Raw genomic sequence first — 24,545 nt, 5'->3', positions numbered from 1 at the left:
AACTAGCCCTGCCCATCTTAGCTGAAAACAGTCAATCTGTATTTATGGTCACAGTGTCTGCCATTGCTCACTTCAGACGACAAGTGCCATGAGGAGATAGGTGAAAAGGGCAGAGGGGTCACTACTACTCTGTTTGTTTTGAAACTATGGTTGTTATTTTTCCTTTGGGTAATCCCACACTCTGGTCATATTACCTTGGGAAATTGCGATTTATACTCTGACTCTACCATTGGGTATATGTGAATAATTTTAATTTTGTAAAATTATAAGAGTAATAAGAACTGCAGTGCACTGACAGAGTGCTTACTGAATACCTAACATAGTTGAATCTTACCCAGAGTAGCATAGGACAGGCCTCCTTCTACTGTAGATACTCTGGTCTCATAAAAGTAAGAGAGAATTTTTTTATGGAAGCCACACCACTAGGCTCAAATATACCAGTTTAGGACCATAATTGGCCTTCTTAACCACTGATTCATAAAGCAATGGGAAATGTTCTCTTTGCTCTTCACACTGAAACTGCAAGGTGGGGGAATGTCATGCCTTGTTGGTTAATAAGCACCAACGTTTACTATTTATATGTTTACACAGCTCAGCATTGATTACATCTATTTTGATGTCTGTAACACTGACTTGAGCTGGGATGGAAGCAAGGGTCCTGCTAGAGGCTCTGGAACATCACCTTTGGAAAGCTGAGAGATGCCAAAAGAAAATCATGTTCATAACTGAAAAGTAAATGAGAGTGAAGAAGGTGACAATTATTGGGACATATCAGAATGCTGTGGTGGAGACAGTTTGAAGAATGAACAGAGCCTCTGCCCATGAGCAAGTCTTCTGCACACCAGAAAGACTCATCTCCTAGGGGGTCTAACACGTTTCAAATGGGCCATGTTTGGTAGACAGGGGAAAGAGATGGAGAAACAAGAAGACAGAAGTGAAGCCAGGCAGTAGAATAAATTTTATAAACAAGTTCATTCATTGGCTAGAGAGGTAACCCTTCTTTATGAGGCAGGTTTGGAACAATTCTGCTGCAGAAATTATGAGGATGCTTCTCAGAGCTCTAATAGGAAATTAGCATTTATGCCATGGCAGTCATTCTCATACCTGGAAATGTGGAGGAAAGCCAGGCATTCACACCGAGAAAATGTGGCTGTGTGACTCATGCTATAGTGAGCACACAGGCTTCAAGTCTGAAGCACTATGAGAGAAGTCCCCATGTAGGCACTTTTGAGCATAAGGAAGGAAAGGAAATATAAGACCATAGAAACTAAAAACACAAGGTCAGGGGAAGGAGTCACAGGATAATTAAACCTTGGTTGTCTCTAGGGATTACAGGAATTATCTCATCTATCCTCCTTGTTGCTAAGGTTTAATGTTTTTGTTTTCATTTGAGAGAAGAAAAAACTCCAGTTAAAAGAGCAGAAAGTGTCATTCACAGTCAGTCCCCATGGTTAATCCTGCACTGTTTTATTTCTATTCTGAAGAGTTGAATTTAAGTCAGCTGTTGGAAACCTACATTATAGTTGGATATGCTAGCAGAGATATCCTACATTGATTCCATTGAGAAAGTGGAAAAATATCTCTGTGTATGACTAATCCCATCCACTTTTCAACCTCTACCTGTTGTTTATCCATTTTCCTGGGGGTGAACTGTTCAACATTTGGTTTGTTTTAAGTTGGGTCCACCTGCACATGCCTCTCAGATGGTCAAAACATCTTGGAAGTCAGAAACAAAATACCCACTGAAGTCTAAAGAGATTTAGCATCCCAAGAGGACTTATTAAGTCTTCAGAATATCCCCCTTGAAATGCCAGGCTCTCTGGAAAACACCTGGGGAAGTTTTCTCTCCACAACCAAATGCCAATGCTGTTTAAAAAAAAACAAAACAAAACAAAACAAAAAAAAAAAAAAAACACTAGAAACATTGTCTAACCAGGCAAAGAGTATATGCCTATAACATGAAACACATGTTTTCACATGATAAATAGTTATGTTCATCAGGCTTTAGTACAAAATATATATTTGCATGTGAGAAAATGTGTTTTGTTAGATGTTCTGTTATAATCACAGGTATCCATATCTGTTAAGGAAATATTAAACTGTTGGCTGTCTTTGGAATCACAGGGAAAGATGTCCATGTTTTGTCTAGCTGCTCTAAAGGTGTCAAGAAAGACACCTCTCCAGGTGGTGCTATTTCTTCTAGAGGGGTAACATTATTCATAAAACAAAGATGCAGCTATGAGCTCACAGAATAAAAGAATAAAAAGACACCATTCAATGTTCTACTTTTGCTGATAGTAGGAAATGTTGACAGTAGAAATCAGAACAGAGCTTCCCAGTGATTGTAGGGAAGCAGTTGATTTCCCTTCTAGCCATTATTTTGCTATGAATATTGTACAATGTTTGAAAAAATATGTAGTTAATATAACCCACAAATTCTTAAGCAACACAACAATATCAGATTGCTATAAATGTTTCTAAACTCTTAGCTGTTAGCCCTTAATCCTGTGGACCAATATTAGACATTGGACAGGTTACTCTAGTGTGCACCCCCCATGGTCTCAAAAACCTCCTGAGTCTCTTTAGAGCATACTATAACAGCTGAGCTGATACACAACCAGCTGGATGAAAGTCCTGGAGAATAAAGACAACTGTTTCCAAAGCAACCACCTAAACCAGCTTGCTGAAGCATGCAGTGAATAACACAGACTACCACACCCATGCATTTCCTCCTTGGAGTAGTGTAATAAAGATGAACCATTTGGATTCTGTTAGATCCAGAAAACAAACAAACAAACAAACAAACACTGAGACAGCAAGACTATATAAACTCAAACACTGTTACTGGTTAGTCCACAATCTTGGGCAAATTTCAATTATCAAATGGAAATAGCAGGAGAAGAATGTGGCAATGGGCTGCACAGAATCCATGCTCAGCCTAAATCCCTCTGCCTAGGAGTTGGTGGACTAAGAAAGACATCAGCTAACAAAGCTGCTATAGGAGGTGGACTTCAGAGAGCAAATTAAGTCCATGGTATGTTCCTGGCACAAGTGTCTATTTGGATAGGAGACTCTTCAAATGCCAGCTCTTCCAGTCTTCATTTTTATTGAAGTATCCAGTCAGAAAACAGAGATCACGACTTATTACCTGGAGAGCTTCTGAAAATACTTATGTCTAGACCAGTCTAGAATAATGAAAGCCCAACTATTACAGTTAAGCCTGGACGTTTGTGCTCTCTATAAGATCTCCTTATGATTTCTACCTGTGCTGAGGTATCTCTCAGTTTTAATGTGTGTGTGGTGGGAGCATGAAGTTCAAACAGGAAGCAATGAAAGGGCTTTGGTAAGTACTGCTTGGCTGTGGATGATTACACACACACACACACACACACACACACACACACACACACACACACACACACACACACACACACACACGGGAATGAGCCAACCCGTCTCCTCATGCACGTATGCATTGCTTTCCTCTACCTCTCCTGAGTGTCCTTCACTACAGAGAGGTGGCCAACAAACGGCTGTCCCTCTGGGAGTTTGGGAAACAAAGAAAATTTAAAAAGCAGAAGTTCTTTTCCAAAATGGAAGAATTCTCCATGCATGCTTTATAGTGGTCTTTCTATGACTCTGAGATATAGGAAAGCCATTTTCTTGGAACTTAACTAAAAAAAAAAATTGCTATGATTTATGGAAATGAAGATGGAGCTGCATATGCAGATCTTACCCGTGGTTAGCCTAGATGTGAATTATCTTAGCCATGGAAATCATGACTATCTTAATTTTACCTATCATTTTGACGTAGCCTTGGCCCAACTGAGAAAGAAGTCTCTATTAGGGATTTTCCAGCCCAGATTGGACAGTGGACATGCCTGTGGGGGGTTGTCTTGATGGTTAATTGATGTAAGAGGGGGGCTGTGGAATGTTCCACTCCCTTGGCAGGTGATCAGGAGTTGTGCAAGAAATCTACCTAAGCATGAGCTTGTGAGCAAGCCTGAAAGCTCCATCCTTCATGGTTTCTCTTGCGCTTATTTGACTATCAAGTGAATTTCTTTGGCAAAGCCACTATGTAGCATAGCAAGAGAGCCTGCAGGCAAGTTCCTGTTTGAATTTCCCCCAATGACGGACCACAGTCTATATAAACCGTTTTGTCCTCTACATCACTTCTAGTCAAGGTATTTTATCAGAGCAACAGATGGGAAACTAGAATGCCTAAATTATGGTGGATAGCATACATGGTTAAAAACACTGAAGTTGGAAGGAGCCAGATATGGGTTCAAACATTACCTTGGCCATAGACTTTATGATCTTCACATCTGTGTCTTCACCTGCGTGCTTATGAATGGGGATAAAATAATTACTGATCTGACATATTATGGTATTAGTTAAATGAAAATGATACATTCAAAGTTAACAGAACTCCTAGTGACATACAGTGCATTTGGCATAAGTAAGTCATTGGCATACAGATATACAAGCAAAGGCATTATGAATGCATATTAGCACACTTTGCTTGAGGTCAATGGGAGTTGGATTCTCTAGAAATACCAGAGCTTCGTTTTAAAGTTTTATATCTGTTGTTAGTGAATTTATGGACAAGTTGGATAATGGTGATTTGATTCTGACTGCAACAAATCAATTATGAAATAGTGTATCTATGCTCAGAAAAATCTCAACATGGACTAGATATTTGAAAATACCAAGGAATTTGCATTATTTTTGATATGTATGACAATGGCTTATGATTGCTCTTAAAGCCCGTATTAGTTTGAGACCCTGAACCAAGTGGTTATTTTGCAAGTAAAATGAAATGATTGAAGTTTGACTGAAAATAACTCCCATAAATTAAGGACAGAATGAATGAGAATATAGAAGACATAACATTGGTTAACAAGTTCTTTTTACTGAAGCTGACCCAGTGGTATGAGGAGGCTAATGTATCTCATCTCTGGAGAGTTACCAGCAGTGACTTTGTCAATGGATGTTAATGGATTAAATTAGATGAAAAGTGTACATAAACTACAGAAATCATCAATGATAACAATAAAGGCCTTCATTGTAGCATATCAGTGTGTGTGTGTGTGTGTGTGTGTGTGTGTGTGTGTCTGTGTGTCTGTGTGTGTGTGTCTGTGTGTCTGTGTGTGTGTGTGTGTCTGTGTGTGTGTGTGTGTGTGTGTGTGTGTCTGTGTGTGTGTGTGTGTCTGTGTGTGTGTGTGTCTGTGTGTCTGTGTGTCTGTGTGTGTGTGTGTGTGTGTGTGTGTGTGTGTGCAGATATGAGACAGACAGGAAAACATTTTACTGTGAAAATCATAGAATTTTATGTTACATAATTGCCATCTTATTCAATAAGCATCCATGTAATATCTTGGTGTGGTGCACCTTTTCTTGTACAAATGCACCTTTCCCCTAGCTACAACAATTCTAGATTTTTAGAATGTTCTGCCAAAAATATCATCCTTATGTTATATCATCTTTATGGATATATATATATATATATATCATATACAAAATGATATATATTATAGATATTACATTTGAAAACTCCAAAGTAGTTAATTTTTAAAGTCCAAATATTTTTTTCTAGATTTCTAAGACCTGAAAATTGGCTCTACCTCAATCCCCAAGTATTTTTCCCATAGTCCCTTTTGAAGCAGGCAGAGAAGTCAAACTACATCCACACCTTGAGCATAGTTCAAGGATTGCCTTTCCAGCTTCATCTTCATGTAGGCCCTGGAATAAGGTCATCACCTCATAATCCTTCTCCCCTCTCCTGAACCAGGTGATTGACACCTCTACTTGGAAAACTTTCACATTTGCTCTATAAAGATATACTCTGTTCTTTGCCTTTTTAGTCACTCTGTACCCCTTCAATGGAAGAAATACCTGGATGTATTGTTCACACAGGTTTCCTATTGGTGGCTTCCTTGTAGATTGTCTCATTCAACCCTCACAAAAATCAGATATGCAGTAAGGATTTTTCCTATTTAGAATTGAAAATAAGTATCAAAGCCACTAGATGTCTTTCCCAGGCCATACCGAGGATATTTTTGGTAGAGCATTCTAGCATCTGGGGGGGTGATGCTTAGTACACCAGAGTGCTGCACACAGAGACATTACAGGGATGGTTATTGAATGTGGGTGGTGATTAGGTAACAGCAATTCCTATGTTCTCCAAGCTAAAATGTTTTCTAGTATGCCTAACATTTATCCCTGTGTGCCCTTGACTATAATAGCAGTTAACATTTTAGAAACGCAATATAAATGACAGTTCATTTGTCGCTCTTACACTTGTCTCATCCTTACAGTACTGCTCCATTCTCCCTAAAGGAAGGAACTTCCCTTGTGATGAGGGGGATTACAGAAGGCAAGGACCAAGACTTGCTGGTCTTTCCTCTGTGAGCAGTGCTTACAGTGTTTCCCCAAAACTACAGCTGGACTCAAAGAGCTGGTGCCTCATTTGATCCCCTCACTACAGTAATCTCCCTACTATATTCCCACCTGCGCCCTCACATGTGGAAAAGCTTGTGGGCTTTGTTTACAAAGCTTAAGCAACTGTCGCACATTAGAAGGAACTATCAAATAAAGTAGAAATAGCGTGAAGACTTGTATGCTACTTGTGTCCTAGATGAGAGGACTTTGTTCTAGCATCTGCTTTAGATTGCTACTTGGAGACCTCTGCCTACAAGGGATGGAATTCTTAGTGAGGATGGGCTGGTAAACAGAGAAAGGTACTTGTAACAATTGCAACAATAACCAGCTGCTAGGTGACTTTCCAGTGACATGGAATGCACATGAAGAAAACAACACAAACGCAACATCTAACAGTGGAAATCCCAATAGACATAAATGGCTGTGTGTAGAGCAAAGAGTAAAAGACTACCCCCAGAGGCCATTGTTTACGATTTTGTGGTAGAAAAACAGGAGGCTTGTTTGTTATTGTTTTCATGCATTCCAAATTCCTACTTACAGCATTTGTATTAGGGGAAAGGGAGAGAAGAAAAAAGTGAAGCTTGTATTTATTGGGCTTTCACTAGAGAATCAAATCTTATTTCTCTCAGGGAGGGAGAACATTGGTCTCACAAGGGAAATGGGTGTCCTCATTTCCAGTTATTGAAGACTAGAAATGACAGATCTTGTGTGTGTCAGCTGCTTCAAAAGTCAAGAATGGGAAAAGCCGGTGTGGTTTAGGTGTGGATTCCAGAAGCTTTTCCATCTATGCTTTGAGAACTCCTTGAGACAGCATGCCTACCAGCCTCAGACCTCACTCAAAAACAAACAAACAAAACAAAAGAAAACAAAAAACAATTCCACCTGTGGTATTGAGGCCAAATTCACTACTTGACTAAAGTAGACCCATCCTCAATACATAGTAGCTTAGATACCCAGGTACTGCCTGAACAGTATGTCCAAGATTGAACAGAGTCTATTTGGAAATCAACAGCAAAGGGGGCAGCTGGTTTCATAGCCTCCTCTACTTTACCAAATGCAGAGAGAAGAAAGGATATAGACAGAATGGCCCAGCCTAATACAGACACCACTCTCCACTTTCAAGTCATTAAATTTAGTGAGGAAATCACCATTATGCTCTTTAGGAGGATGCAAGAGAAGCAGGTATTAAGGAAAGGGCTAACCATGTCCACATTCAGTGAAAAGTGTGGATTACAGAGAAGCTAATCCATTCTCCCAGCAAGGGGTCCCCCTGGGTTTCACCTAACACTCAGCTAAATGCCCTGGAAGTGAAAACATCCATGGATTATTGCATGGGGCCTGCTTTCAGCTTCTATTTGGAAAAATTCCCGATGGCTGGTGTGGACTTGAAATCCACCTCTGCCTTCTGCCTCCCAAATGCTGGGTTTAAAGCTTTGGACTACCATAGCTAGTTCCCAGATTTTGTCTGGTCCCTTTTGTCATTGCCAATAGTGACCTTCAAGTAGCACTTAGCCTGAGCAATATGACCTGTTCCCCAACTACCATCAGCAAAACTCAACAGTCTCTTTTCAGGAGCCTGGATTAGCCTGGCCATCAAACTGTGACTACAAGGTATTTGCCCACAAATATTACAGAAACATAAACACACAGTCCAGAGAGAGAGAGAGAAATGCTGTGTTAAATCAAGATTCTAAGCATCTTAACCTAAATGTGTTTTATTTTGGTTTTCACCATGACACATTAAGAAAGTCAGAATAGAAAACAATCATTTTGTTAGTGGTGAGATGGATCAAGTACAGGTTACCCTCCCTTTACTGCCTTAAGTTAGAGAAGGGGAGGTCCCCAGTGAAGCTTCTGCCCTTGTGTCAATTTCATTTACTCACCACCTAACTACAGATCATGCCACTCTCAAAGTCCATGAAATTGGGAGAGAGACTCACCTGTGTTTGAAATCCTTTGAGGTCACTGGCTGCAAGGTCACTGGCTGTGAGGAGCTGGGAAAAAAACAAAGGGGCTTTTCTTAATAATGTTTCTCAAGGTTTATATACAGCATCCCCAAGACAACCAATCTGCAATTACCATAGCCCAGACACACAGTCATAAAATGTGTATGTGTAGACCTCAGATGTTCTGAGCTTCAACCATGGGACTACAAACTCACTGACTTCCTCACCATTCTCTTGCTGTCTTCTCCTATTTCCCTTCTGTGTGCTGCCACTTATTCAAAGGAGCTTAAGTGTGTGTGTGTCTGTGTGTGTTTGCACACACACAGACGCACACACAAATATGTTTTGTTATCCTTTTTTAGACTTATCTCTTTTTCTATCCACCACAAATCCTGAGATGGATAGTATCTCCATGCTATGCATGAGAAAACTGATTAAAGTTAGGCAATATTTTCTAGGTATTACTTGGAACTACATGTATTTTGGGTTTAAACTATATTTTCCCAGTGATCAGGCTTTTTCCTCCTATATTATAATATAATGATATATATATATCATTATAATATAATAATATATAATATATATAATATAATAATATTAATAATAATATATAATATAATATATATAATATATAATATAATATAATAATAATAATTAAGTGTGTGTGTATGTGAGAGTTGAGGTGGGTATAGGAAAAAGGTCAAGTATCAGATATTAACCAAAGGAACCCCATGCAGTGACATAATGCTTGTACCTTGATTAACGACCCTTTTTCCAAGACACTCTTTCTTGGAAATGACTATCTACCCTTCAAGACTCATCAATACAACATAAGCAACATAAGCCTTTAACGGAATCAGACAAAAGCAGAGAAGTGATAGGCCGACTACATAGAAATACGATGCCACTGACAAGTGTCAGCACAGAGTCATCACACAAGCATCAGCACATAGAGTCAATCATCTCACAAAGGCTCCAGGCCCTTCAAGTTCAGCCAGGAAATACCCACCTGCCCACTGGGCTCCCCAGGAGGGCAGAGATGAGGGACTAAAATATCCACCCCTTAGCTCTGAAATGATAACAGCGATCTTAAATCACAAGTGTATTCACAGCATCTTCAAATGTGTATCATTTGTTCACATCCATGGCGGGGACCGAGAACTGAAAGTCATTTGTATAGCAATCCAGCAGGCTTGATTATGGTTTGTTAGGTCTCTTTTGGTTCTCAACACTGTTATATTGTACCCATCCCTACCAGAAATCTTAATTCCTCTCTTCTCCCAGAAAGAAATCAGATGTGTGCACTTTAGTTCTGATCTCTTTAAATTTCTAGTTTGTGTTGCTGCATGTATTTTTTTAAACTAACAACAGTATGCCCAACAAGACATGAGAGGAATATATCTTATGTAAATTCTGTACTTTGCATTGTGTTAGGAGGGGTCTGCTCACACAGTTAGTTACTAAACAACCTATTGAAAGCAAAGTGGGTGAGATTGTCAACTTGAAGTGAGAACAAGAGTCATTTAATTGCTGGATGTGGAGAAGTGTGAGAGACAGCTGAAGATATTCTCCAAGCTGACAAAAGGACAGAGCACTCAGCACCCAGCACATTTCCTGCATGAGGAGCATCTGAGGGGTTCCCAGGACAGGAATAAGCTCTTTAATCTGTAATCAGTTATAGAGCAGAATATTGGCTGATACTTCAGTGTTGAAGTAACAGGTTACATTTAAAGATGTACAACATGCAAAGAAAGGGGCTCAACCACATATGGATTTGCCCCAGTCAGGAAGAGGGTCTTGTTGTCTGTCCATGAAATAGTAAACTGTTCAATGGCCCAGTGCAGTATCTGTGTATCTCTGCTGAGTAGGAGGACAGAGGGGTGTGAGATCAGGAACGGTGGAGTTTAACTAGAGTTTAAATGCCTCATATCCTTTTCCTTGGAGATGCTAAATATTTCAAGTGTAATGTGCATGGCAGATGCTGTCTGGCCTGGGAACAATGAAAGGGAAGTACTGTGGCCTCTCCTAACAATGAGCCATGAAAGGACAGTGTGTGGACGCCTGTCATGTCCCATCACACCATGATGGTCTTCCAGGCTCTTGGGTTCTAACTATGCTATAACCAAGCCCAGGAAATGCTAGACAGAGGATAAACCCATGATATGAACATTCCCCAAAGTAGATACCATTCTGCATTTCTAAAGGAGAGAGGGCTGATCTTCAGGTGCTTAAAATGTGCTGCTTGGGTGTCAGATAGAATTACAGGGACAGAAACGTCTTCTTGTATTTCAAAATCACAGACCACCTAAACCTGGATTCCCAGATGTTGCAATATTAATGTCAGGAACTGAATCAAGCAGATGAAAGACTCTGGGAGGGATGGGAATTGATTCTCCAGTGTACTCAGAAGCCTCCTGGGGAACTGGAATGAAGGGATGTAATATAGAAGAAGGTCTCTCTGTTCCCCTTCCTTCCTAATCCAGAGTGGTTCCACATTTCTCAAGTGTGGAGTGCAGTTTCACTAGGAAACATACTTTTCCATTAAAACAAACATGAGTCTTATTTTGTATGGGAAAGAAAGAGCTGACAGTGACATCATTAGGATGATAGCTATGAGTGTCTCCTAGCCCATGTCCCCTCTGCACAAACATCTGCTTGTGTCCGTCCACTATCAAGTAGAAACATACTGCCCCCACAGAACAGGCTGCTGGCTTCTATACTAGCAAGAAACTCTCAGAGATCCAGTTAAAACAGAAAGAAGTAAAAGATGCACACAGGTTTAGGGGCTGGAGAGATGGCTCAGAGGTAAAATGTTTGCTGTGCAATCTTGACAACCTGAGTTCAGCCCTCAGAACTCACTGTGGAATGAAAGAACTGGCATCTAAAAGATGCACACACACACACACACACACACACACACACACACACACACACACACACACACAAATAGTAATAATGATAATAAATAGTATTAATATTATTTTTAAACAAACAAAGGAAAAGGGAAACACAGACCCCCAGCCTTTCTCCACCATCCCTTCCCATTGTGGCCCTGTGTCCATTTAGTGCTGCTGGGAAACAGTTCAATGCCCATGACGGCCTCACTGTGTGGGTTGTATCCATGCTAGAGAGAGAATGAGAAGAGGAAAATGAAATCCACCCCAGCTCTGGGGACTTCAATCAGGGTAAAGTTAATGAAAAGGATCCTGTCTTTTCCCAGGATGGTTAAATGTCTGCTCTTCTCTGGGCTAGAGGGCTGAGCAGGTGCAGGGAGGAGGGCAGAGGGAATTTCATTTAAAAGGCAAAAGAAAGAAAGTGTTCTCATCTCCCTGGAGCAGGGAGCTTTCCAGGGGCCCTGCTCAAGCCAGTCTCATTCCTGACACATGGGGCTGCTCTCTGAAACAGTTCACATTCACATAGTGGAAGATGACCCTGCTGTCCATTTTTAAAGAGCTGCCATTTCTCTCTTGGCATAAATTAAGGGTGTGTCTTTGTTTCTCTAGACTCAAATGGAGAGTCGGAGAGAGATGAAGGGAGTCCCAGCTTCTAACAGAGAGGAGAAGAAAAATGTCTCCCTGCTTCCCAGAGACCGCCTCTACTTTTCATCCTCCTTCCTCATGGAGGGGACTCCCCATCTTTCACAATGCCTCTATCAACAAGCCCTTGTGGCCATCTTGGGTCTAATACTGTTCCCCCACACAGAGTGGTCCTCCCACCTTACAACTCCATAGTTTCTAAAGTTTCCCACTGGAGGGAAGGATGCAGTATTCTCCCTCCCTCCTCTTCTCCTGCCCCATTCTTCCTCTCTGCTGGTCAATGAAAGCATGTACCACACCAGGGTAGACTTTGGTGACCATATCCCCACATAATCCTTGGCTGATACCAGACACCTCTCGGAAAGATTTTACTAATACAGGAAAGGAGAAGGACATGGGTCATTCTGCAGTCAGTCCAGAAGGGGTTCTGTCACGATATGACACTGGGAAACTTAAACCCCCGTGGGTATGCTCTGGGTCCCTGTAACACATTCATTCTTCCCAGAAAATTCAGCCCTTGGAGGACAAGGATAGAGATGCGGATGCGAGCATAGGTGTATAGGTGGACAAACGCAGAGGTGGGCAAGCAAAGGGACACATTAAAGGTGTCTCTGGGGAGAACAAAGGATCCTTGGCCAAATTTGCCCTCCAAGACATTGTGCTTTACTTAAATGAGCCTTCTATTGGGCCTTCCCTCTTTTCAATCATGCGTCCTTCTCACTTTCCATATTGTGGAGAATGGATTTTTTTTTTTCTCTGTCTTTATTCTTAAGTGTCACTTGATCCTTACTTTATCTATTGGAGAGAAGCTAAATCATGTTTTACTAATTATTTCACCCACAGAAAAGACTAAAGCAACTTACATTCATGCAATGTCCCAGCAAAAACAACTATCTAATTACAAATATGTCCGAGGTTACTAGAAATGGACTAAAACCATTCTCTCCCTTGAAAAAGAAAAAGGAAGTTCAGAAACATTAAATGACATGACCAAGGGAAAAAATATGTGTCCATTATATTTTATATATGTATTTTAATATTTATATTTACCCCCCAATCAAATTTTAGATGCACACAAAATGGTGGTTGGAGGGCTGAGAAGGCAGACAAGAGAAGAAGAACTGAAGGTATGATAGGAATGAAGACAGAGAAGGAAAGGGGTTCCAGCTACAAACTCTGGAGTGACCATGAAGGACTTCAGAGTCGCAGTATGGCAGGCATAACAACAAACACTGGGATAAAGGAGCTGAAATTGAACCAACTGCTTGCTACTCTTCATAGATGTATGATACATGAAATGGTGTTATGCAGAGAGCATAAGGCATAAAGGAGAAAACGTGTGTCTCATGTCTCACTTTGGCATCAGTTTTAGGATCATTCAACCCCCTTGTGTTATGTTTTCCTACTAACTGAACGAAGTCTTTTTCCCCACTGTCTCCACTCTTATACCACCCTAGTACATCAAATTGTCATCATATTGGGGCTCTAAGAGAGAAGAGGAGACACTATTTATTCTGCTTCTCTCCCCATCAAATAACTCACAACAACAACAACAATAAAAAAAAAAAAAACACCCGGAAAAAAACCTGTCTACACCTCTGAACGTCAGAGACATGGACAGTGAAACAGTTTCACAGTATGGCTTCATTGGGGACTTACAAATAGCATTGTGTACATATGACTAGTTAAATTGCAACATGGATCCAAAATCACATTGAGGCAGAAGTCAAATTCATGTCCAAGTTAAATGTAACAAACTTTCAGAATTAGCAGGTATTAATTCTAACTACCTAGGCTTACATAGTGCAGAGTCCCAGGGAGGCCTCCAGCAGAACTAAAAAACAAGTTACACATTTGTGGTTGTCATCCTTGCTGTGTTGTGCACATTTGTAAATCCCCTCCGATTCATGGAATTCCAATGGTTAAATCAAAACCATCAACACCAACAGTGTTACATTGTGCTCTTTACTCAATGATTGATGAAGATTTCTAATAACAACCACTGTATGTAATTGCAAGTGGGCCTAGTCTTCCTTGCTCATGTTGGCCTTTTATTATGTTTTAAATGGACTGGCTCTAACGCTTACAAGTAAGTTCTGTGGCAAAGCCTTCTTACGTTCCCTAGAGATGCCAAAAGTGTTTTCACAATTTTTGCTGTAAGATTTCACGTGCAACCTTGATAATATGCACTCCTGCCTTACAGTAGGGCATCCATCCATACATCTGGATGCTATGGATAACACAGTGAGATAACAAGTCTTTGCTTATGTTGTTTGGACCTGGTGGAGTTGCTCTCTTCTATCATCACCCTGGTTCTACACATACTCCTGATGCCCATTTTAAATTTGCCGGTGCAATTCTTTCCAAATAATAGTTCCTCAGATTGAGAAAATTGGATTTCATGGGTGTCAATGTGGGTTGTATTGTGCAGGAAGTTTACTAGGAAATTCTGGTGTAAACTGGTGACATGGTTGTTAGTTACCACAATCCATTAAGCATTTCAGTAAACGTTTGAGAAGTATTGATCATCTCTGTGGTTGATTATCTCTAGGTCATTATCCATAGACAGCAGAATGTCATGGTCTACCCTGGATAACACATATTCCTTTCCAGTACATCGTAATACCTTCTCAGACTGTGGCTACTTTGGGAACATGTATTGTGGAAGGCTTCATCAGGTTCTCCACGATGCCTCTTATACTTTATAATGAGCCAAGTAGAAGAAAGGCTACAGAGCAATGCCTTAAGGAGTTCTAGAGTATAGAAAATTCTTGAGGACTGAGAAGAGTGTGAGAATGGGGGCATTTCAAGCTATGATCCAAATTATAATTCTTATAAAAACAAAAATTAGAAAACATGTCTTAAAGAAAAAAAGAGCCATTATACAGAACTTATGTGGGAAGGATTTAGCCAGGCAGCCCCATATAACATGCTAATGCCTTCACCTCTGTTCAGAACTGGATTGTATGTGTATCCAGACTCATGTTTGAGCATCCTTTAATGGCTGCCATGAACCACTAACAGAGAAATGCTCACTCTTCCTTCAGTCTTTTGTAGACAAGGATACCCTCTTTGTTCATCGTAAAGTTCAGCAAGCTACAAGTTCAAGATAGATTCAGGCAAGAAAACAGCTGAAGATATGCTGGATCTCCAGAGGGTGATCTGGGCCTTAAGTCTTCCATCTCAACAAAATTAACAAATCACACCACAAGCATCTTTGGGCAGTTTGCAAAGTTAGTGAAACACCAATAAGGGAGCTGCCTGTCATTGCCCACATGCTAAGCAAAGCCATGTGCTTGGAAAGGATCCGCTCTTGTCTCCTTTCTAACTTTGAGTGAATTTCTGCTTAGAACTGGCCGGGTGGTCTGCTTGTGTGGCTCCAAAGCAGATATCAAAGTGTTCTAGTTCATCACTTCCTTGGTGAATCCCTGTATTTACTCAGTGGTAGAAAATGTTTGCGATAACAGAAGGAAGGTGTTTTGAAAGGGCCCGAGGTCTGGAAGTAAACGTTTTGCTCCATATAGCAGTTTGGCAGAGAATCTGGCTTCTGAGGGCCAAATCTGCAGCAATCAATCACAGTTACAGGTGCAAATGGGAAACAGATAAAGCCAAGGTGAGATCAGTAATAGCCAAACCGTGTAGTTACGGGTATTTTAAAATTATAAGCCTCAGACAAAATTGGAAAATCTCTGCCAGAAACCTACTATGAACTCAGACAACTGTAACAGCCCAGTCTAGAGCCATGCATGCCACACTCAGAAATCTTGCCATGGAATGTCCCTCCATCCCTCCCTAGCCTGGAAGTCAGCATTAACGTCCCACCATCAATGGAAGAGTCAGGTTTACCCTCAGTCAATGTAGCCTGACATAGTTGGCATTGGGGACAATGGCTCTGACTCTTGTACTTTGCCTCAACATATTTTTTTTTCTGAACATGAGTTGATTTTGCCCCAAAGTACTATGTTCCTGAGTCTAGTGGATGCAAGAGCCACTGAAGCCTGGTGTACAATGCTGTGAATACTGTTTATGATTACAGGCATCTCTTCCCAGAAAAACTTAGGACCCCTCTTTGTTCAAATCTCCTTGTCCATCCCCACTATTTCTTCCCTCCACTATCCTTCCTCCCTCTGTCCCTTCATCCCCCATTTTCCATGCCTTCTCCCACCCCTCTCTATCTTATCTCCCTTGGAACAAGGGAGGTGGTGCCAAGTCGAAGACACCAAGAGAGAGGCCAGGATTCCCTACAAATTTCCCAAGGCTAATAACATTAAATCCTCTGGAAAACCTCATAAAATAGTATTACAATTATGTTGTTTTACAAAGCAGAAAACAGAAACCTAGCAACACTAAACGACTTATTCGAAGGCAGGCAGTTGTAAATGACAGATCTACAGAACACACACAATTCTATTTAAAGCTGAAGATTACACCAATTTGCATTTATTCTTTGTGTATGGCATGGGCAGTAATCTCAATGCTGTCCTGGGTCAACACATCACACCTAGACAAGTCTTAATCTAGAGACACCTACTAAGATAAATAGTAGATAAGTGTTTCCAAAAGAAAAAAAGGAAAGAAAGAAAAAGTAATCCAATTATGGGATGTCTTATAAGTATTTGCTGGGCAAACATGAGAATCTAAATTTGGATTTCTTGGACTCATGTAAAAGGCAAATCATGAAAACACACTCTGTAACCCCAGCACAGGGAAGCAGAGACAGGAAGACCCCAGGGGTTTACTGTCCCTTCAGGCTAGTCAATCAGTGAGCTCTAGGCTCAGCGACAGACATTGACTCATTAAAAACAAAGACAAAAATCCTACCATGGAGAATGATAAAAAAGATATCTGATGTCAATTTCTGTCCCCCAAAAGTACATAATTCTCCTACTCCCTCCAAAATACACAAAATAATCATTACTGGGAAGGAAATAATCTCATATTAAGAAAAGTTGATAGCATTATAGCCATTTTTTCCCTTTTTTTGACAGGGTTTCTTTGTATAGCTCTTGCTGTTCTGTAACTAGATTTTGTAGACAAGGCTGGCCTCCAACTCACAAAGATCTGCCTGCCTCTGCTTCCCAAGTACTAGGATTAAAGGCGTGGGCCACCACTTCCTGGCTATAGTCACTCTTAAAGATACAGGGAAATGTGATATCCTCTCTGCCCTCAAATGTCAGTTCCTCCAGGTATAAAGCATGCTAAATCATGTACATTCCAAGAACTGTATGTTGCATAAGTAACAAGAACAATTTTACCCCCAAAAGAATGAAGGACCTAGACAAAAGAAACCAAGAACTTCAGAGAAAACACTATTATCCTTTTCAAGGAGAAAAAAAATGAAAGTGGGGTCTCCCTCTGGTTTGGAAGGAACAATATTCACACAACAAATTATCTGTCTTTCTGTGTGTCTATCTGTCTGTCTACCTATCTATCTATCTATCTATCTATCTATCTATCTATCTAACCTTAGAGAGAGATAGACTGTCAGGCACACAGAGGTTGGGGGAGGTGAGTTCAAGAGTGTGTCATGAGTTTGTGAAGGTCACATAACAACTTAATTTTGGGAGTAGGCTACCCTTCTACTATAGGTTATGAGAACCAACCTCATATATCAGGCTTGAATGGTAAGCACCTTTACCACTGAGAATTCTTGCCAGTCCCTAAAACTTTAAAAGGGCAGCCTTAATCTACCAAATACCTCTATCTAGGGTTTCCTTTTTTTTTTTTAACTCATTCTTTGAGAATTGAATGCATTAACCCCATGTCTTCTGATCATACGAATCCCAGTCTCCTTCAATTTCTCTCAGAATCTGCGCATAACCTTTCTAACTTCATACTATTTTTTCATAAGTTATTGAACCTAATCAGTGCTGCCTATATGTATGTCAATGGGTCCATACGCATTCTGGAGCTGGGCAACCTACCACAGGCACCTCATCTGAAGAAAACTGATTCTCCCTACTCCTGTACTCTTCAAAGGCCAAAGCTGCTTAACTAGAGGTGGGGATTTATGATACCTTCATCATCTATGTGGAAATGTGACTGGCTTGATGGTATACAGTCTTGTCCCAACAACCACAGCTACCATGAGTTTATGAGTACACCAGCCCTGTTATTTCCAAGAGACACTGTTTCCTACCACACCTTTCTAGTCTCTGGCTCTTAGAATATTTCTACTCTCTCTTCTTCATTGTTACATAGAGGCTATGTTAGATGAAAATAATCTTGGTTTAGGATAGAAGGGGTATTAGAATAGGGAAGGCATAGCTGACTGTGTATACTCACTCACCTTCTGTATATCTAAAGGAAACATATATCACCGCCTGGCTATGACTGTCAATAATGATCATTCTCTTTGGTTCCTCCAACAGCTTCTCTCAACATTCTGTGATATCAAGTAACCCAATTCTAAGACAGAGACACTTACTTGGAAATAAGGCTATATTTTAATTATGTATCATTCCTTTAATATATTAGAGGCAAGATAGCAAGTGTGCTTGATAATCAAGTCTCAAAGAATAGTGTCCTATTTCTAGGTATTACAATATTTTTGTTATAATAAGAATGGTGGCATATGAGATTGATAAAAATAGCTCTAATTTATAGACCTATAAAGATTCACACAATGACCTCTTTTAACAATTCAGTAACAAGGGAAAACACAAAGAACTAGAACTATCCCACTTATTTGACAGATAGAATAATGGGCCCCCAAAATATCAGTTAGTTACTTGCCCAGGGACAAGGTTGGTCTTAGTTTCTAAATCTTTTCACAGAGGGGAAGAGTCAGATCAAATCACTCCCCTGATGCAGGAATCCCCTTCTCCAACCCCATAGATAGGGAGCCAGCTTGAGTATTTCCTGTTAAGTGTTGCTGTACTTCCTGTAATCATCTCTGAAAGTCCCACTTTTATTCAGTAGAAATTCCCGCCCCCACTGCCTACTTCCAAGTAACAGGGACTAGTTGCCTTTTTTAGGCTTATGATGTTCCTATGAAGTAGAGAAGCTCAACCCCATTTACATAAGAAACAAACAGGTTGAAAATGCCACTCTAGGCTTCACATCAGACTTAGACATTCCCCTTCCCAAGAAGATTCCACTTCTATGCTCTCCCCTTGTTCTGATGTCCTGCCCACAGACCTGAATCATTGTCTGCCTGGACCTCCTGACATTGCCCAAACAGGGATACATATGAGAAGATGCTGTGTCTATATCCCTGGCAGAACTTTCTAAGTTTCTTCAGTTCATCCTCCATAACATCATTAGTTTCTAAAAGCTTCCTTCAAAGTGTGACTTCCAAAATGGAGCATATAGTACCGATCGGAAAAATAAGTATTGTTCACAGTCATATGTTAGGAAATTTTAAGAACTAGTTCTTGGAAGTTGGAGAATGTGGGGGCAGGGAGCTACAGACCAGAGACATTTATCAATTTCCATGGTGGAAGTGTTTCCAGTTACAACCTACCAACCCAAAGCCACCCATCATAAAGAAGGGAAAAAGATATACCCAACTTTCTCTTGTCACTGCCCTGAGCTAGCTTCAGTACACTATTGCCATGCTCATGATTTGATCTGCTTAAGATCAGCTCAACTCATGCCACTTTCATGAGATAGCAGGCCCAGTGTGCTGTCACATACCAATATATAAGTTAGCTGTCATGGTTCGAACAGTTCCCTCCCTCTTCAATGTATTCAATGCTCATGATCTTCTAAACTCTGACATGAGAGGGTGTTATGGCAATAGAGAGGGTCTTGACCACAGCTCTGCTGTAGTTGTTTTAAGTGGCAACCTTAGCATAAAGCTGAAAATTTACCTCTGGGTTCAGGCAGAAGGTAGGAGGTAGATAGCTAGAAATAGTGGGCCTTCTGTGGAAGCTTTTATTAGAAACAGGGAATTCCCCACTGTGCTTTAAACTCTTTAAACATGAACTCCCTCAAGGTCAAATTTATTAGTAGATCCAACAGGCCACAGAACTCTGGGCTTTGGTCTGAATCCCTCTCATCTCTGCCCCCTCCCTTAAGTCTTGTGATTTAGCCAAGACAGCTGCTTAGATCCCAATCAAACCCCAAGTGGTTCATTGTGTATACAAAAATAGATGCATGAAGCAGTCGCTACTTTAATGGGCCCATCAGGAGAAACTAGATGTACTCAGTATATTCTCCAGTGAAATGAAAGGGAAGCTGGTAGGTGGCAAAAGGACCCGGCTTGGGATGGTCCAAGAGTACCAATCAGTACACAAGATTATTCTCTCTCTCTCTCTCTCTCTCTCTCTCTCTCTCTCTCTCTCTCTCTCTGTGTGTGTGTGTGTGTGTGTGTCTGTCTCTCTCTCTCTGTCTCTCTCTGTCTCTCTCTGTCTCTCTGTCTCTCTCTGTCTCTGTCTCTCTCTCTCTTTCTCTCTCTCCATTTCCAATCTGATACTTATCCTCCCTACTTCTTCAAGAGGATTCAAAGTCCTAGCTATCTCACAGGATTTGGAGACACATAAAATCGTAGCAGATAATGAATGTGCTCTATGCCTGCTACATACATGATCTCATTGGGGACACTTTGTGGTATCTTTTAAATCAAATGACTGCAGAAACGCATGGTCATGTGAAGGAAGGAGTCACCAAACCACTCTTTGGATTTGTGTGTTCTTACGCTGGCTTTGAGACACATCTCTGTCAATCAGCTGCTGTATAATCATGTTCTATGCCTTGCCTCATGGCAACATGGAATGGGCAAGCTGCATTTTGTACAGCAGCGGTTTAGATAAAGGCTGGGGGACCTATAAAGATCATTACATTGTTGAGACAAGGAATGAATAGAATAAAGTGGAGGGTACCAAAGATACTTAGTTCAGAGCCCTTGCAGTCTGCCTTGGTCTCTTTTGTGTGTCCTGGCAGTGCCCATAATATGGAGGAGTCCCCAAAGGAAGATAAATGGGAGCTTGTGAGAGACCAATGGTTATAGCCTCCTCTACATCACATTATTGAGTGGGATTGAATCAAAGCAACTCTGTTCAGCTGCTGTTCTGTTTAATTCAATCCCATTCTAAAATGATTAGCATAGATGTCTCTGTCCTGCCGTTGCTGTGTGCATGATCAAAGCCTAGGCATCCAACAACAGCCTACACCTGGGAGGACCTAGAGTCCATGAACCTGAAACATTAGACAGACTGCCTATAGCAGCTAGAAGGAGCTCTGGCTCACTGAGCAGATCTCCAGACAAGTGTAGCTTCCTATATATGAAGATCCATATTCTTGGAGAGGACCCTGAGAAGCTCATGCTAATACTTCCTTTCCTTGACTGACATTCTGATCCCAGGGGAAGGGGCTGGCACCTGGAGGGACAGGCTGAATGCAAGCCAAACTTATTCAATGTTAGATGCACTAAAATGTCTTAAACATGTCTTAGAGATGAGAAGATTTGAGTTCAGAAAGGAAACACATGGTATGAGTGCCCATCACTTGTATAATACAGAGGAAAGGAAGAGGGAAAGTAAAGATATTAGTGAGGAGGTGAAAAGAACAGAGGAAGGTACTAAAGTGGGGCACAGATGACAAGTAGATTGACATTTCATATATTACTTGCCACACACCACTCTAATAGCTTTCAGAGTTGCATCTCTCTCAAACATTGAGATCCCAGCCTAGATCTCATCTTGCATTCATACATTCTGCCTGAGTAGAACTTGATATCTCACTTCTCTTTGCCAATCTGATTATGAACATAATTATGATCTAAACAAAGACTTAGCTCTTTCAAAACCATTGCTGAACTTTTCTGGTATGCTTTGTCTTTGCTATTCATTTGGCACTTGGCACACATATTTTTCTAATACCTCTTAAGATATCAGAATAATTCCATTAATCCCTCCAGGATGATGATGTGAGCATCTGATGTGAGAAATTCTCCATCTCTGATGTGAGATATTCCCTGATTCAAATTAATCGCTATCAACATAACCTGGGTACCTGGCAACAATGCTGGGAGGGTGTGGATCTCTTCAGCATCATCAGATTCTAATCCTCCATGTGAAGACTCTTTTCTGAGTTGCATAAGTTCATTTTTAGATCACTAGGGGTGCCTAAAATGAAAATCTCTTTAATGTCATAACATAGTTTTTAATTATATTTTATGAATCCAGGAACATTACAGATCTAATATAAAGGGTCCTTCACACCTATAAGGGCACACTGGGGTTGAGGAACAGGAACCAATTTTGAAGGATTTGGGTATAGCTTAGAAGTATTTGTAGGACCTGCTACTGGGGATATAGCTGTTATGGAATATTATTTTAACTGGGCAAATATGTGTTTCATTTGTTGTGCTACAGAATATAACTTTAACTGTGTAAAGGTGTGTTACTTTTGCTTATGCTACATTTGTTTGCATTTGTTTCACCTTGCCTGCCTAAGGCACCTGATTGGTCTAATAAAGAGTTGAACAGCCAATAGCTAAGTAGAGAAAGGAAAAGTGAGGCTGGCAGGCAGGAGGAGAAATCTAGGCTTGAATGGAAAGTTAGAAGATAAGATAAGAGAACAACGGAGACTCCAGGGACCAGAAGCCAGGCAGCTTCTAGCCAGCTTCCTAGAGAAGCAGTGAAATTAAGCTACACCCCCAAGGCAAAAGATAGATAAAGATAAACAGGTTAATCTAAGTTAAAGGAGCTAGCCAGAACTCCTCTGCTCTGACTTGGACATTGCATGGTCTTCCACAGAAACATCACGTTTTTCAGTTCAGCCATGCATCAGACAGGTCTTAACCAAGGCCTTGCCTCCACATAGCACAGACAAAAGTGATCATATCACATTATCTACCATACTTCTTCATACTTGGGTATCCCACACTGGCCCAACTCAGACTGCCAGATGAAAATTATGGCATTTTAACATCCGATTCCCTCCTTTCAAGATTAGTGAGTTGAAAAGCAAAGGTTGATCTCCTGCTGTGGTGCACGATGCTTGGCAAGTGGCAGGCCTGGGTTTGAAACTCAAGTCTGTCACTCCTGGTTCAGCATTTTCATTGAATTCTTGGACATGGTTGTTTATCAAAGGCTGTAAAGGCAGTGAGGTACAGTGTGTCTGTCTTTCCAGCATTGTTCATACAGTATATGGACAATTCTCCTACAGAGCTCAGAGGTGTTTTCCAGACATAGCATGTTGTCTGTGTCCCTGTGGTTTTATGTGGCTACAGTATCGTATAAGAGATTTAGAGTGATTCCCAGAGGTTGAAGAAAATAGGTGGAGAATTTCTTCCTTGGTTTTGAGAATCCATAATTTCGGTTTAATTTGTAAAAGACAATACATGTACAAAAACTGGCAAGGACATTGACTCTTCTGTTAGTAACACTTTAGGCAAAAACATTAACATATGACAACAGGCAGCTGCCCAATACAAAAAATGACCTTTGGCTCTATCCTTATAGAAATGTTATTCTCTCTATTCCTCCTTCTGTCCATAGGGAATTAGAAATTATGCCAGGATACTCAGAAGGTTTCCTAATGGGCACACTCAAATAAGTGGAGATTATGCATAGTCAGAAATTGAATCTGTAACTTGTCTCCTCTGTTTCATTATGTTGGCATTTCTAAGTCACCTCTTCAGGAAGAAATGAGACAATTGTAACCCTTTCCCCACTTGCACAATTGCATTTCTTTTCCACTTGAAAGGTAGTGGGAAATTTGAATAAGTTGAAATCAGAGATAGTCTACTTTTGTGACTTCTAGCTATGATGTCTGTACACATGTCTCTTACAGACACAATATCAAAGAAGAATCATCTGTGTTCTTTCATAGCAAAGACAGCTCCCCTGATGCTTTCTCTGCCTCTATGAATGCTTCTGCATGGAGGAAACTCCCTTGTGCTAATCTGATTATGCCATCCTTGTCTCTATTCTACCTAGCACTTTCCCACCATTAAAAATAATACCTAGAGTCCTTAATATGGACTGCAAGGCCACCATGAAGTGACTGAACCATACTCTGTGCACTGGTACTGTCTACCCTTGGATCTCTGCCCACTTTTCTCTGGGCTTCATAGCTTCCTTGATGCCATTTATTACAACACTTTGTCATCTTATTTACTTGTGTTACTGAATCACTTGTTACTTTTCACAGACAGACAACACACACACACACACACACACACACACACACACGCGCGCGCGCGCAGAGGGGCGCAGCGGTGTGTGGAGAGGTATGCAAGCACTTTTAGAGAATTATAATTTGATAAGCTAGAATATTGCCCAACCCTAGAGAGATTTTAGTCATTGCCAAAGTGAACAATATGATGGGCCAGAATTGAACAATAAATCCAGCCTTTGTGTTCTTCCAGCACTACTCTTTGCTGGTATGTCAGGCTCTTTCTCCCTAACCATGTGGGTCATAGCATATGAGCCAAGCCTTTCCTTGCTAGACTGGTCACATGACTATGTGACTTCATGACTCTCCATCTCACTGGCCTCCTTTATCCTTCTTTGCAGCATAATCTCTACCTACCATTTCATCATTTGTGAAATCATACTGTTTATCCTCTTTCTTTCACACCTGTCCTGGACAAGTTCAATATAAATCCCACAAGCCCAGGGACTTTTTTATGTTATATGCTGATATATTGCAACAGTCGGGTTCAAAATGGGAC

The 24,545-nt window shown here is 40.7% G+C and overlaps 1 protein-coding gene across 1 annotated transcript in view; it reads right to left on the bottom strand.

Annotated features, from left to right (window-relative positions):
* Setbp1 (SET binding protein 1) overlaps positions 1–24,545 on the bottom strand; it is a 319,028-nt gene that overhangs the window by 154,055 nt on the left and 140,428 nt on the right. Inside the window, exon 2 of the mRNA XM_027397975.2 lies at positions 8,379–8,432. Within this exon, the coding sequence (XP_027253776.2) occupies positions 8,379–8,432 (54 nt within the window). The remainder of the gene's footprint in view (positions 1–8,378; positions 8,433–24,545) is intronic.

Source organism: Cricetulus griseus, chromosome 2 (genome assembly GCF_003668045.3).
Source record: "Cricetulus griseus strain 17A/GY chromosome 2, alternate assembly CriGri-PICRH-1.0, whole genome shotgun sequence".
Classification (NCBI taxonomy): domain Eukaryota; kingdom Metazoa; phylum Chordata; class Mammalia; order Rodentia; family Cricetidae; genus Cricetulus; species Cricetulus griseus.
The sequence above is the reverse complement of the archived record's forward strand: the minus strand, read 5'-3'. Positions and strand labels throughout refer to the sequence as shown.